This window comes from Rhinoderma darwinii, chromosome 3, assembly GCF_050947455.1.
Source record: "Rhinoderma darwinii isolate aRhiDar2 chromosome 3, aRhiDar2.hap1, whole genome shotgun sequence".
NCBI lineage: Eukaryota > Metazoa > Chordata > Amphibia > Anura > Rhinodermatidae > Rhinoderma > Rhinoderma darwinii.
In genome coordinates, this window is record NC_134689.1 from 129,835,172 (window position 1) to 129,851,415 (window position 16,244).

At 41.6% G+C, this 16,244-nt stretch overlaps 1 protein-coding gene across 2 annotated transcripts in view; it reads right to left on the reverse strand.

Moving 5' to 3' along the window:
* The window catches only part of REEP2 (receptor accessory protein 2), a 41,630-nt gene extending 32,187 nt beyond the window's left edge, over nucleotides 1-9,443 (reverse strand). The window contains exons 1-2 of one of the 2 annotated variants that reach the window (XM_075856718.1): nucleotides 9,156-9,443; nucleotides 107-179 (exon numbers count right to left, since the gene is read on the reverse strand). In XM_075856718.1, coding sequence (XP_075712833.1) covers nucleotides 107-179; nucleotides 9,156-9,187 — 105 coding nt within the window. In that variant the 5' untranslated portion in view covers nucleotides 9,188-9,443. The remainder of the gene's footprint in view (nucleotides 1-106; nucleotides 180-9,155) is intronic. The other variant, XM_075856717.1, reaches the window with a different exon arrangement.
* Between the last annotated feature and the right edge of the window lie 6,801 nt (nucleotides 9,444-16,244).

A 16,244-nucleotide genomic window follows, 5' to 3' on the forward strand; every position in this document is an offset into this window, starting at 1 on the left:
AGCCTGACTAAATGGATAATGTAAATTAGCTCCATCCAAACAACCGCAGTGTATAAATTCATTTATATATTATTTCAAAAAAGCAACAGTACATGTAAAAACTTACATATTCTTTGACATTTTTTGTCTTGACAGCCTTATATGATGAGTATGCTGGATATAAAGTGCCAAATAGCAACCTACAAAATTAAAAGACAGAGATATAGATAAAAGTAAAGTGCAGCAAAATAGAATCAGTCACACTGTATAAGAATTTTTACAAGGGTAACTGTGATATATATTCAGATATACATTCTTAACCCTTAATGACCAGGCCTATTTTGCCCTAATGATTTATTGTTCCATCGACATAACCATACGACAGCTTGTTTTTTGTGGAACGAGTTGAATTTTTCAATAGCAACATTTTTGTGTACATATAATATATTGATTAACTTTTATGAACTTCTTTTGGTGGGAATAGAAAAAAAAACAGCTGTTCCAGCATTGTTTATGCGTTTTAAATTTACGCCATTCACTGTGCAGCATGAATATCATCTTACTTTTATTCTATGGGCCGGTACGATTACGGTGTACAAAATATGTATAGTTTATTTATGCTGTACTACTTTTGCACAATAGAAACTCTTTTCTTCAAATAATTTGTTTTAGCATCGCCGCATTCCAAGAGCCATAACGTTTGTATTTTTCCATCGATGTAGCTTTTTGCAGGATGAGATGTAGTTTACATTGGTATCATTTTGGGATACATGGGACTTATTGATTAACTTTTATTATATTTTTTCATATCCTAATAGACTGCCTGCCAGTTTAACAATAACGGAATTGCTTTTTTTTCCATACACCCCATATGAAAAAAAAAAAGCTATTCCGCTAGTGTAAAACTGACAGGCAGTCTATTATGACGTGGCTCTGGGATGGCCTAATAGGCATACAGTCTTGCTAAGCCCCCGGCTGCTATGACAACCCATCAGCGACTGGAGATCGTGTGCACCGGCCAACGATGGGAGACAGAGAGAGCCCTCTACCTCTGTCAAACCACCTAACTGCTGAGGTCAATATTGAGGGGTTAAATGGCCAGAATTGAAGGTTTCTCCGATCCCAACCGTTGCAGCAGGAGCCTGGGTGATCAGGGGGCAGAGCTTAGATGACGCACGATCACTATCACGTACATCCACGTCAGAATGCGGGAAGGTGACCATTCCTGTGTTGTGCATGTACATGATAATGCAGGAAGGGGCTAAAGAAAAATAGAAAATATAAAGGCATACCAACAGAGAACAAAGGAAACCAGATCGTATTATTTTTTTTTTACATAACTACCCCTTAAGTGCCAGGTCTATTTTGCCATTAAGGCTCGCAAAATTTTTGGGCTTTGTGTCGATACATTCAGAGAGCCATAACTTTAAAAAATTTCTGTGAAAAAAGCCATGTGAGAGCTTTTGGATGAGTTGTATTTTTCAATGGCACCATTTTGGAGTACATATAAATTATTGATTAACTTTTATTAACTCCTTCTGGGGAAATGGAAAAAAAAAACAGCAAGTCTGTAGGATTACCGCATTACTAATTATTTATAAGTTAGTTTTTTTATGTTTTAAGTCCTTTTTACAATAGAAACTCTTTTGTTCAAATCATTTGTTTTTCCAATGCCGCATTCCGAGCCATAACTTTTGTATTTTTCTGTCGATGTAGCCGTATGTGGGCTTGTTTTTAGCGAGACGAGATGTAGATATTATTGGTACCATTTTGGGGTATTAGGAAAAAAACAACAATTCCACCATTTTGTTATGCAAGTTGTTCTTCCTACAGTTTAAATGCAGTGTTCATTTCATTGTTAACGCCGTTACAATCGCAGCGATACCACTTATGTATTTTTATTTTTTTGTTTACACTTTTACAAAATAAAACCACTTTTTACTGCATACTTTTTTTTTCTAGTAAACTTTATTTTCGTTTCCTAAGAGGACTTCACTATGCGATCTTAGTATAGATTTATTGCCTGCCAGTGTAAAACGGACAGGCAGTCTGTTAGGACGTGCCTCTGGCACGGCCTAATAGGCAAACAGCCATTGGAGGCCTGGGGGCCTTTGTTGGGCCCCTGACTGCCATGGCAATCCATCGGTGGCCCGCAGTGACAGAGCGAGCCTTCTCCCTTTGTCAAATGAATTAAATGCCACGGTTGATAATGGCCGTGGCATTTAAGGGGTTAAAAGCCCAGCATCGGAGTTATCTCCGGTCCCGGCTCTTGCAGCAGGAGCCTGGCTGTCAGTCAACGCCCTGCTCTCGCGGTTATCGCTCGGGAACAGCCCCTGTGCCATCAGCGTTATGGCGTAAGCCAAACCATGACGTACAGTTACTTCCTGGTGGCTTTAGGGGTTAAAGACCTGTCACCTCCCCTGACATGTTTATTTTAGTAAATACTTGAATTCCCCTTTGAATTAACAATTCTTTAACATATTATCTGAGAACTTTGTGTTGTGCCGTTCCTCCTAGAAATCTATGAATAAATTGACAACCGCGTGTTTCCATTCCCCTTGTCAAAGGGGTTTGTCCCTACAGTCTCACTCTGTTAGCACTGATTCAACATTGTCAGACCGTGTAGAGACCCACCCCTAACTGGTACACCAGTTGTCAATTTATTCATACATTTCTAGGAGGAATAACGGAGGTCATCGTAGAGTTTGAAAACAAGATGATCCAAAATTGTTATTTCATAGGGAAAACATTAATTTACTAAAACAGTCATGTTAGAAGTGACCGATCCGCTTTAAGAGAAGAAAAAAACAAATATAAAGTGCAGTATAATTGTAATTTAAGAATACGTTTACATTTCCTATATATTTTATTAAAAAACAAAATGTTTTTTTTTTTCATTTTTCAAAATAATTAATTATTCACCAAAATTACATAACTAATATTTAAGGGAAACCCAAAAAAATTTAATAAAAAGGTACGATAACTTTTTTATGTGAATCATATTACAATATATATATATTTGTCAAATTCTAACATAAATAATAATAATTACTTTTTTTATGTTATGTGACACATACATAGTTTACATAATTCGTGACAACAAATAATACAGACTCTCCAAAGTATTTACTAGCCCAGGTGTCCCATCAAAACCTGTAATATAAACCGGCAGATCATATTTAGTAAAGAGCTATATAGAATGATCGTCATAGACAAGTGTCAGGCTTAATCTTTCTTCTGTTACTGGAATAATAAATAGATTAGCTTCTGGGATCGAGCAAAAATTTCTGCTGACTGGAGAAACGTATTACTACAGAGAACCAGCAATTAACACGTCAGATTAACCCCTTTATAAGTAATACACGTACCACAGAACATGCTTACAACTAAATCAACAAAATAATTATGCTTTAGATACGGTAAAATAACAAATATTTTCATGTAAAATCTTACAATCTCCTCTCCATACATAACAAATACCGACTACTTTCACAACTAGACTGTCTACAATAAGAATTTTCATAGACATCAACAGAAAGAAACCCAATATAACTTGATAAAGGTTATATATATATATATATATATATATATATATATATATATACACACTACCGTTCAAAAGTTTAGGGTCACTTAGAAATTTCCTTATCTTTGAAAGAAAAGCACAGTTTTTTTCATTGAAGATAACATTAAATTAATCAGAAATACACTCTATACATTGTTAATGTGCTAAATGACTATTCTAGCTGCAAACGTCTGGTTTTTAATGCAATATCTACATAGCTGTATAGAGGCCCATTTCCAGCAACCATCACTCCAGTGTTCTAATGGTACATTGTGTTTGCTAACTGTGTTAGAAGGCTAATGGATGATTAGAAAACACTTGAAAACCCTTGTGCAATTATGTTAGCACCGCTGTAAACAGTTTTGCTATTTAGAGGAGCTATAAAACTGACCTTCCTTTGAGCTAGTTGAGAATCTGGAGCATTACATTTGTGGGTTTGATTAAACTCTCAAAATGGCTAGAAAAAGAGAACTTTCATGTGAAACTCGACAGTCTATTCTTGTTCTTAGAAATGAAGGCTATTCCAAGCGAGAAATTGCCAAGAAACTGAAGATTTCCTACAACGGTGTGTACTACTCCCTTCAGAGGACAGCACAAACAGGCTCTAACCAGAGTAGAAGGAGAAGTGGGAGGCCCCGCTGCACAACTGAGCAACAAGACAAGTACATTAGAGTCTCTAGTTTGAGAAATAGACGCCTCACAGGTCCTCAACTGGCAGCTTCATTAAATAGTACCCGCAAAACGCCAGTGCCAACGTCTACAGTGAAGAGGCGACTCCGGGATGCTGGCCTTCAGGGCAGAGTGGCAAAGAAAAAGCCATATCTGAGACTGGCTAATAAAAGGAAAAGATTAATATGGGCAAAAGCACACAGACATTGGACAGAGGAAGATTGGAAAAAAGTGTTATGGACAGACGAATCGAAGTTTGAGGTGTTTGGATCACACAGAAGAACATTTGTGAGACGCAGAACAACTGAAAAGATGCTGGAAGAGTGCCTGACGCCATCTGTCAAGCATGGTGGAGCTAATGTGATGGTCTGGGGTTGCTTTGGTGCTGGTAAAGTGGGAGATTTGTACAAGGTAAAAGGGATTTTGAATAAGGAAGGCTATCACTCCATTTTGCAACGCCATGCCATACCCTGTGGATAGCGCTTGATTGGAGCCAATTTCATCCTACAACAGGACAATGACCCAAAGCACACCTCCAAATTATGCAAGAACTATTTAGGGAAGAAGCAGGCAGCTGGTATTCTATCTGTAATGGAGTGGCCAGCGCAGTCACCAGATCTCAACCCCATAGAGCTGTTGTGGGAGCAGCTTGACCGTACTGTACGCAAGAAGTGGCCATCAAGCCAATCCAACTTGTGGGAGGGGCTTCTGGAAGCATGGGGTGAAATTTCTCCCGATTTACCTTAGCAAATTAACAGCTAGAACGCCAAAGGTGTGCAATGCTGTAATTGCTGCAAATGGAGCATTCTTTGACGAAAGCAAAGTTTGAAGGAGAAAATTATTATTTGAAATAAAAATCATTATTTCTAACCTTGTCAATGTCTTGACTATATTTTCTAGTCATTTTGCAACTCATTTGATAGATATAAGTGTGAGTTTTCATGGAAAACACAAAATTGTCTGGGTGACCGCAAACTTTTGAACGGTAGTATATATATATATATATATATATATATATATATATATATAAACAGTATAAATGCGTTAAGATAAAGTAGTTAAATATTAGGGTATGTTCACACGGCCTATTTACGGACGTAAATCGGGCGTTTTTGCCCCGAATTACGTCTGAAAATAGCGCCTCAATAGCGCTGACAAACATCTGCCCATTGAAAGCAATGGGCAGACGGTTGTCTGTTCACACGAGGCGTATATTTACGCGCCGCTGTCAAATGACGGCGCGTAAATAGACGCCCGCGTAGAAGAAGTGACCTGTCACTTCTTTGGCCGTAATTGGAGCCGCTATTCATTGACTCCAATGAATAGCAGCGCTAATTACGGCCGTAATTGACGCGGCGTTCAAGCGCCTGCACATGCCGGTACGGCTGAAATTACGGGGATGTTTTCAGGCTGAAACATCCCCGTAATTTCAGCCGTTACGGACCCCCGCCGTGTGAACATACCCTTATATATTTATTCACTTTGAAAAAAAAATAAATAAATCAAAAAAGAAGTGCAAATTGCCACAATTGCCATTGATTTCATTTTTCTAAACATACTGTGCAAACATATCCCCATATATTTGGATACATCTAACCTTGACTTCCATTATAAAAAAAAACATATACATTTTTGTTGTGATTTGTTTTGAAAATTTCTGCAGCCCATGTTTTTCTATACAGTCAACTATAAGTATCCAGATGACAACCTGCTATACGTACGCCGATCAGCCATAACATTAAAACCACCTGCCTAATATTCTGTACTACGTGGCTATGCAAGTGCTATACAAAGCAAGCTGTTCTGACACCTTTCTATAATAGCCAGCATTAACTTTTTCAGCAATCTCTGCTACAGTAGCTCTTCTGTGGGATCAGACAAGACGGGCTAGCCTTTGCCCCCCACGTACAGCACCATTCCTTGGCCACCCAAGACCCTGACGTTGGTTTACTGGTTGTCTTTCTTCGGGCTACTTTTTGGTAGGTAGTAACAACTGCATACCGGGAACACCCCACAAGACCTGTTTTAGACATACTCTGACCTAGTCACCTAGCCATCACCTTTTGGCTCTTGTCAAAATCGCTCAGATCCTTATGCTTGCCCACTTTTCCTGATACTAACACATCAACTTCAAGAACTGGCTGTTCATTTGCTGTCTAATATTTCCCACCCCTTGACAGGCGCCATTGTAACCAGATAATCAATGTTTTCACTTCATATGTCACTGGTTTTATTGCTATCGGTGATCAATGTACGTCAAAAGGAGACACTGTTGGCATAAGTCTAGCCCATAGAATTCTATGGACACTGTACAGTGTATGTCCAGATGCCCTTTTTTTTTTAGCTTTTACATTGCCAACTGTATAGCCAAATATTAAAATCCCTAGCTGGTGGTAACTTTCAGTGGGCAGGGGAGTGTCAATCAAGCCTGGAGGGACGGGGGTTGGAGATCGGACTGCCTGTCTCTCCCTGATATCATCAACACCCAGATGACTCCTCACTGCCACTTAACATACAGCCCACGCACTGTATTAAAAATTGATTTTACCGATTTTGCTGCATCTGAAATAATATATAGAGACATGTTTAGATACATTGTCCGATACTGTAATATGGCAAGTGGCGGTTTAGGGTGGTAAAATGACCTGACAAGTTCTAGTTTTCTGTAGAAAAATTGAGTCAGTTACACCAAAATTAAGATGTGTTTCTTCATGATCCAAGGACAAAAAAAAAATACTTTACCCCAATTGAGTAATTCTTAACTTTTTTTTGTGACACTTAACCCTTTGACAATCTAGTGAAGCCTTCAGACTATATAGACCCTTTCTGAGAATAATGCTTTTCAATGCACCAAATAAAATACATAGAAAACAAATGACATAGAAATAGAAAGTATAATATATATATATATATATATATATATATATATATATATATATATATATATATATATATATATATCAAATGTATTGTTAAAAGAGCCATACATTAAAAGGCTATTGTTCTTAACTAGTTGTAAACACATCAAAACAAGTCATGTGGGACATCTAACTAATGTTTCTAGTTTTGATGGTGGCAAATATTGAAAATAAAACTGTATTTTTGGCCTGAAATCCAGAAGTCTGAGGACCGCAGATTAGGGAAGAACTATTCTAAGTGTTCAATAACAGCCCCTTTAATGTACTGGACAAATAAAGATGTTTTTAATCGTTTATTTCTTATGAGTGTTTGACTCCTCTGCCACTTTGTCCGCATAAAAACGCTTCCTGTTCTGTGACTTGAAAGTTTGGATTTGGCATAGGGTCCGCCGGCTGTCACGTGCGGTCACACAAAGATCCGATGATAACGTTACACCAACAGTACTCAGCATAACAAATGTCATATGGGCACAGGGGCACAAAGCATCAGACCCTTTACATGAGGATCCTCTGGATCACAAGCGGTACAGTCAGAAAGGGTCCAAATACATTTACTGGATCTAGTGACAAATACAATGTCAGGAGATAAAACATTTCAATAATGTCTTGAATCCCTGTATATGTATTTATCAGTACTGATCTCATGAATAAGAACTGTTCACTGTCCGATAATGGCGCCACACCGGAAGAATAAGAAACATCACGAAAGGTGAGACACGCGCAAAGGATTTACTGACCCCCAGGGACTTTCTACCACATTGTATATTTATGGTACACCACGGACAACAGCATCTGAATTGTGCCTATGTTAGGAAAGGCTCTACAGTAATAACAGACTACTATAGAGAACAACAAGGCCTGCCATGTCCTGTGTGATGCCACGCCATGTGCTAGAAGCATGCCCCTTCTCTGGGCCAACATGTTGCAGAAAGTAGCAGGAGGGCATCCAATGACAACTAAACCACCAGAGTGACATCTACAAGATTTATAGGGGCAGAGATGATAGAGAAAGCTAAGTAGACTCATCATTCACATACAATATATATATAACCTATCACAGATGGATGGATAGATAGATAGATAGATAGATAGATAGATAGATAGATAGATAGATAGATAGATAGATAGATAGATAGATAGATAGATAGATAGATAGATAGATATGAGATAGATAGATAGATAGATAGATAGATAGATAGATAGATAGATAGATAGATAGATAGATAGATAGATAGATAGATAGATAGATAGATAGATAGATAGATAGATATGAGATAGATAGATAGATAGATATGAGATAGATAGATAGATAGATAGATATGAGATAGATAGATAGATAGATATGAGATAGATAGATAGATAGATATGAGATAGATAGATAGATAGATAGATAGATAGATAGATAGATAGATAGATAGATAGATAGATAGATAGATAGATATGAGATAGATAGATAGATAGATAGATAGATATGAGATAGATAGATAGATAGATAGATAGATAGATAGATAGATAGATAGATAGATAGATAGATATGAGATAGATAGATAGATAGATAGATAGATAGATAGATAGATAGATAGATAGATAGATAGATAGATAGATATGAGATAGATAGATAGATAGATAGATAGATATGAGATAGATAGATAGATAGATAGATAGATAGATAGATAGATAGATAGATAGATAGATAGATATGAGATAGATAGATAGATAGATAGATAGATAGATAGATAGATAGATAGATAGATAGATAGATAGATAGATAGATAGATAGATAGATAGATAGATAGATAGAGTATGTATGCTCATCGTGTCTGATGACGAGTCAGGCCCGTGTTAGATATCATGTAGACACCATGAGACATAGCACGGTGTATGCAGATACCATGGCAGAAAGCCTCCTTCACTATATCACCATCACAGGACATGTGTAATATGTGAGCTGTCAGCCATCCCCTCCCCCCATAACCACACATGTCAATACGGGCTGCTCAGCATCACACGCATAGGGTACTTACACCACCAGTCTGGAGATGATCCAGGACACCATCCTGTCTGTCCCCAGCGGGGGCTCCCCGGGCTACCGGGCGGAGGCACAGCACAGGATGCCCAGGACGAACGACTCCCTTTCGGGGATGCTGGGATTACAATCCCGGACCAGGTTAAATCCGTAAAGGCAAAGTCTCTGCAGCAATTCGGGAGGTGTGGCTGTGTCTTAAAGGCCGCGGTGCGATGAGGTACTTATTGTCGGAGGTAAAAAAAAAAACGGATGCTGCTAATAGCCGACAGAGAGCAGGGGAAGTAGGACCAGTCAGTGATTGGATGGGCAATAACAGCAGCGCTGCCGATAGGGGGCGCTGAGAGCGGAGGACATCACATGGACTTTATATTGCTTGTTGTTCAATCTCTTTTACTTATAACTACTTTTGTTAACCCTTTCTACCAAAATGAGAGAAGTTGAGTTATTAAAAGGCTACAAATACACAAGTACTGTAGGGCACCTAAATAAAGAGGTTATTACGTCTCCATAGTATCCTTTGTGCATAAATGATGATGATGATGATGGTAATTTTCCCGGGACCATTACTGTTAGGGTATGTTCACACACACTATTTACGGACGTAATTCGTGCGTTTTAGCCCCGAATTACGTCCGAAAATGCGCCTCAATAGCGTCGGCAAACATCTGCCCATTCATTTGAATGGGTCTTACGATGTTCTGTTCAGACGGTCATTTTTTTTACGCCCCGCTGTCAAAAGGTCGGGGCGTAAAAAAGACGCCCGCGTCAAAGAAGTACCTGTCACTTCTTCAGACGTAAATGGAGCTGTTTTCCATGGACTCCATGGAAAACCAGCTCCAGTTACGTCCGTATTGGACGCGGCGTTCAAGCGCCTGCACATGCCGTTACGGCTGAAATGACGGGGCTGTTTTCTCCTGAAAACAGCCCCGTAATTTCGGCCGTTACGGATGCTGTAGTGTGAACATACCCTTAGGGCTGATTCAGACGTGCGTGGCGTTTTTGCGCACGCAAATCACGCAGCGTTTTGCCTGCGCAAAAGCCACTTACCTGCTCCGTGAGACAGCATCATATGATGCGCGGCTGCATGGTTTTCACGCACCCATTGACTTCAATGGGTGCGTGATGCGCAAAATACGCCGAGATATTGACCGTGTCGTGCTTTTTGCGCAGCGGACAACCGCTGCGCAAAAAGCACGGACTGTCTGTACTGCCTCATAGACTTGTATTGGTCTGTGCGTGGCGCGTAAAAACCACACGGCCCGCACGGACGCAATGCACGTTCGTGTGAATCCAGCTTTACCCTAATTGAAGTGGACCCTGATGTTTTCTGAAACGGCAGAACCCTGCAACACTGGTTGGAGATTTCCAGAAATTGGAAGATACCAGTTTTTTATTTTTTGGCAACTGTTCAATATACTCTGCTCCCTGTCAGTGAATGGTAAAAAAAAAATCATTAAAAAAAGAATGATCCTGATAATGTCCAACTGTCACAGCTACATAGTTGCCAACAGTTCCGAATTTTGCAGGACTGTCCCGAATTTACAGAGACAATCCCAGCAAATTACTGTCCAGAACGTGTCCTGGCCACTGCCATAATCAATTGTATCTGCGTCCTCGGCAAGCAGATATAATTGAATGCTATGGTAGAGCAGGAAACTATTTGCACCCTTCTCTGCCATTCACTCCTCCTAGAGCAGAATCCCAGGCCATAGCGTTGCCAACACTCTGGACGGGGATTACGCTCCTGGAGAAGCCCCTGACGTCACTATCCATGTATGGGCAGTAGCGTCAGGGCCTCCACAAGAAGAGGAATCCTGGCCAGAGCGTCGGCAATGCTCTGGCTGGGGATTCCACTCCTATAGGGAGCCCCAATGGCGCTATCTACAGGGAGGGTGGGTACAGCGCTATCTACAGGATAAGGCACTATCTACAGGAAGGGGGTGTGGCGCTATCTACAAGCATGTGCGTGTGGCAATATCCACAAGGGAGTGTGTGTTGCACTCACTACAAGGGGGTGTGTGTGGCACTATCTACAGGGGGGGCTGTGTGGCACTATCTACAGGGAGTTTGTGTGGCACTATCTATAGGGGGTTATGTGGTACTACCTACAGGGGATGTGTGGCACTATCTACAGAGGACACTGTGGCATTATCTACAAGGGGTCTTTGGCACAAATCTACAGAGGGCACTGTGGCACTATCTACAGAGGGCACTGTGGCACTATCTACAGAGGGCACTATCTACAGAGGGCTGTGTGGCACCATCTACAATAGGGCTGTGTGGCACCATCTACAGTGGGGCTGTGTGGCACCATCTACAGTGGGGCTGTGTGGCTCTATCTACAGGGGGCTGTGGGCACTATCTAGAGAGGGCACTGTGGCACTATACAGAGGGCATTGTGGCATTATCTATAGAGGGCACTAGGGCAATATCTAAAAAAAGTGGGTGTGTGACACTATCTACAGAGGGCACTGTGGCACTATCTACAGGGGGGCCGTGTGGCACTATTTACAATGGGCACTTTGACATTATCTACAGGAAGCAATGGGTGGCATTATCTACAGGGAACAGTGTGTGGCACTATCTACTGGGAGCAGTTTGTGTCACACCATTTACACGGGGCACTGAGTGTGGCATTATCTATGCTGGTTTTTACACTACCACTAGTGGTCAGAACATATCACCTAGCCCTAGTGATAAAGTGAGACATCACTTGCCTGTAAACAACCGGATAACCAGAGAGATAATGGCCACCACAGTAGTTTTCTGCCAAACTAGTGCTGACATTTTTGTTTGTTTATTTGTTTACAGAAATTCTGGGGAGAAGCCATGCCCCATTAGTCACACCCACCAAAAAAGCCACATTTTGAGTGTCCCTGGAAAAAATTAAAATGTTGGCAACTATGCAGCTAGGGTGGGCTCACTAAAGACATTGATGGCATATCACTGGTAAATAATCAATATCTGATTTGTGAGGTCCAACTGATGTAACCCTGTCAATCTCACAAGTAAGGTTGCCACCTGGCTGGTACTGTGCCTTGACCTGTATTTATATTGTAAGGCCGGTGCCAGTATTAATTTTTTTACCGGCCTCATAGGAGAGTATTTTTTAGTTGCCATATTCTCGGGCCGAGATTACTACTAGAAAGGACGGTGTTGGTATTTACTTTGTAACCACAATAGTGATAGTCTTGACTTGGATCTGTATAAAGGTGTAGTCCGGACTGGGATCTGTATAAAGCTGTAGTCTGGACTGGGATCTGTATAAAGGAGTAGTCTGGTCTGGGGTTTGTTTAAAGGGGTAATTTGGTCTTGGGTCTATCTAAAGGGATAGACTGGTCTGGGGTCTGTATAAAGGGGTACATGGTCTGGGGTTTGTATAAAGGAGTAGCTGGTCTGGTGTCTTTATTAAGGGGGATCTGTATTAAAGGGGGTCTGGTCTGGGGTCTGTATTAAGGTGGTCTGTAATCTTTATAAGGACTGCTCTGAAGTCTGTATAAAGGGGGTCTGTGTTAAAGGGGTCTGATCTGTGTTAAGGGGGTCTAGTCTGGGGACTGAGTTTAGGGTAATCTGGTCTGGGGACTGCATTAAGGGGGTCTAGATTTTTTTAGGGTGTCTGGTCTGTGGTCTATTTCTTCAGGGTCCTGTAGGGAGGGTCTATTTAGGGGGCATGGGGGTTTCTATTAGCTTAAGATCTCTGCAGCTCTGTAATTATTTAGGGGTTCGGAGTCTGAATTTATTTGTGTTTCTATAGAGGCTAGGGATGGCTGCAGAAGCAAGGGGCTAAAAATGTCTGGTCAGGAAACTCTGCAATCACCAGGAGTCCTGGAGGTCTTGGCTGGATGAAGAAGAAAAAGGAAAGAGAACGAGTAAATCAGAGAAGATGTCACCTGTGAGTCACTGGATTTAAAGCTCAGTTCTCACCTCTCATGACATGTTTGTTATAGAATATTCTTGACAGCAGAGTGTTACCATTCCACTTGTCACTCGGATGTGTCCCTACACAGTGTGATAATTTCAGCCATGATTGGATACTGTCAGTTTGTAGAGACACTGCCCTTTGACAAGAAGAATGTTAACAGCCAACTGTCACTGCTAGTACAGAAAGGTGGTGTTCATTATAGACATGGCATTGAAGGGCAGCGGTGGGGAAGTGAGAGGCTCAAGTTTATGGAAGAGCCTAGGGCCCATGGCCTACTTTTTCCGCCACTGCTGTTATCATATGCAAAGTAACTGTAAACGGTTTTGGCAAACAATGAATAATTCCCAGAATAAAGTGTAAAATCAGACCCTGCGTTAAACCATTCACCTTTTTACCTCGCTTTATTTAATGACATCATTCGTAGAAAAACAATCTCAATCAAACGCTTTCTCACCATCCTAAAACACTAAATATTTCTGTCTGAGCCACTGTTGATGACTTGTGTCTTTTCTACTCCTTTGAAGACAGATGACTTCTGACAGAATTCCGGCATACAAGTTTTAAAATTCCAAAGTGTATTTCCAAATTGCGTTTTTTGCAGCTGAAGCCTTAGGCTAGTGTTGCTGGTGAGATTCTATGAAAGTGTGTGCAGTTTTCACGGTATGCTGCAGTTTGTGGTAGTTTGGCTTTTATGTGTTCTCCCACAAAATGCACCATTTGTCAGGATGAGGTTTTTTTTGTTCATGTCATTGGGCGATACAGATGATGACCTTGCCAATAGGAGGCGCACACTAAGTAAAAAAGTTTTAGCTCCTCCTACCAGGTTTTATACTGGTCCTGCAGACAAGGAGACACAGCAGAGATCCTACTCTCCTGTTACCTGATAGCCATGGAGTCATCCACTGTTTCAGCCAACTACCTTCCAATACCTACTCCCTCTCCGAGGGAAGGCACACTGAAGGGGTGACCCCACTGGACGCCTGGGAGCCAAACATGGCTGATTATAGTGGTCTGTCACGTATATGTAAAGCCATTTTGAAGAACTTACATTTTAATCATTACAGCGTGCTGCCAGAGATGACTGGCGTATTCATGAGCTGCCACTCCCTCTGCCCTGCCGCCGCTGATTTCCTCCTATTACTGTGTATAGCGATAAATCTGTCAATCAGCAGTGGCTAGGCTGGGGAACAACAAATCATTAATACGCTGACTCATCTCCAGCAGCACGCTGTAAAGATTAATATTTGTATTCTCCAAAACAGCTTCACATTAACATATCAGTGACAGACTGCTGAAATCAGCGTGTCTGTCAGGGTTGCCAACCTCCACTTCATAAATTTCTGGACAACTGAGCTAAAAATCACGGACAGACCAACATTTTTACGGACACATTACAAAATCATTGCCTGTGCAGTGTGCTAGGGGTAACTCACCAGTTTCAGCCTCGCTTGTAGCTTTCCCAAGCTAACTTAGGTGATGTTTTCTCTGATTAGTCGTTCACTTTCCCTTTTTTTCTCCATCCAGCCCAGACCACTGTGACGACTTATTCCAGCCACGACTCGTCTCTGCAGAATTTGACACACAGACATGTTGGTTTCTCGCTTTTCCAGCACCCTCCACACCTATACCCCATCTGAACAAACTCGTAATCCAGATGGTAATAATGATCCCTCAGTGCACGACACAATAAAAGTGCCCCATCAGTAACCATGCCCCCTTTGTGCCCTCTGTAAATAGAGCCACACAGCCCCCCTTGTAGATAGCGCCACACAGCCCCCGTTGTAAATAGTACCACACAGCTCCCCCTGTAGATAGCGCCACATAGCTCCGACCTTGTAGATAGCACCACACAGCTTGCCTCCTTGTAGATAGCGCCACACAGCTCCCCCCTTGTAAATAGTGCCACACAGCTCCCCCTTGTAAATAGTGCCACACAGCTCCCCCCTTGTAAATAGTGCCATACAGCTCCCCCCCTTGTAAATAACGCCACACAGCTTCCCCTTGTAGATAGTGCCACACAGCCCCCATTGTAAATAGCGCCACACAGCCCCTCTTGTAAATAGCGCCAAACCCCCCTTGCTCTTAGTACCAACCCTCTCTTGCTCTTAGTGCCACACTCTTCCCCCTTTCTCTTATTGCCACACTCCCCCCTTCTCTTAGTGCCACATTCCCCACTTTCTCTTAGTGCCTACTGCTACCACTCTGCACTCTGCCTGACGTGAGTCACTGGAGGAGGAGACGAGGAGGTCATGCGGCGCAGTTCCACTTCTGACTGGGGTCAGTGACGGCCTGGGAGTGCTCCAGTCCAGTCACCTGACTTGAGTCACCTGACCTCATGACGCTGATGTGAGGTCAGGTGACAGGTGAGGTGACTGAATTGGTCCACTCACGGGCCGTCACCGACCTCACTTGGCAGCAGCCCGCATATTTTCAGATTCCGCAGAAGTCAAGCGGAATCTGAAAAGATGCCCGGCCTATTCTTCCTTTGCACTGCGCATGTACATTTCAACGCATGCGCAGTGCAAAGTTCCAAAGAATGAGGAAAAATCCTGGATGGCGTTTTTTTCTGCCGGACGCTACGGACAGCAGAAAAAAAACACCAATTTTTGCGGACTGTCCATAAATTTACGGACGGTTGACAACCCCAGTTTCTGTCACTACTTTATAATGGAGATGACAGGTTCCCTTAAGTGGACCCTGATGTTTTCCAAATCGGCAGAGCCCCTCAAGGCTGGTTAGACTTTTCCAGAAGTTGGAATATCACAAAACGTGGCACAGCTTTATCAATGTATTCATGGCAGATTTTTGCAACTTTTTAATATACTTTGGGAGGAATTGATTAAATTCTCTATGCCAGTTTTAACAAAACTTGCACAAAAGACGCAATTTTGACATTTGTGCCATTTCTGCCACTCACAGCACTTTTCGAAAAAGTATACAGAGCTTAACGGAATGGGGTCCACTCGAGGCCCGATAAATGTACTTTCATTTAATCCATACATTTATTCCATACACTGGCATTTTTTTTAGAGCGCAAATCTAGTCCTGCTCATAGCTGGAGTAGATTTTACTTTCTGGTACACGGACGGCCAGAGATGTACCCAATTTCTCAATGTCTCAATAAATCTCCTCCATTATGTTTCAGTTCATCATTTTCAAGATCTC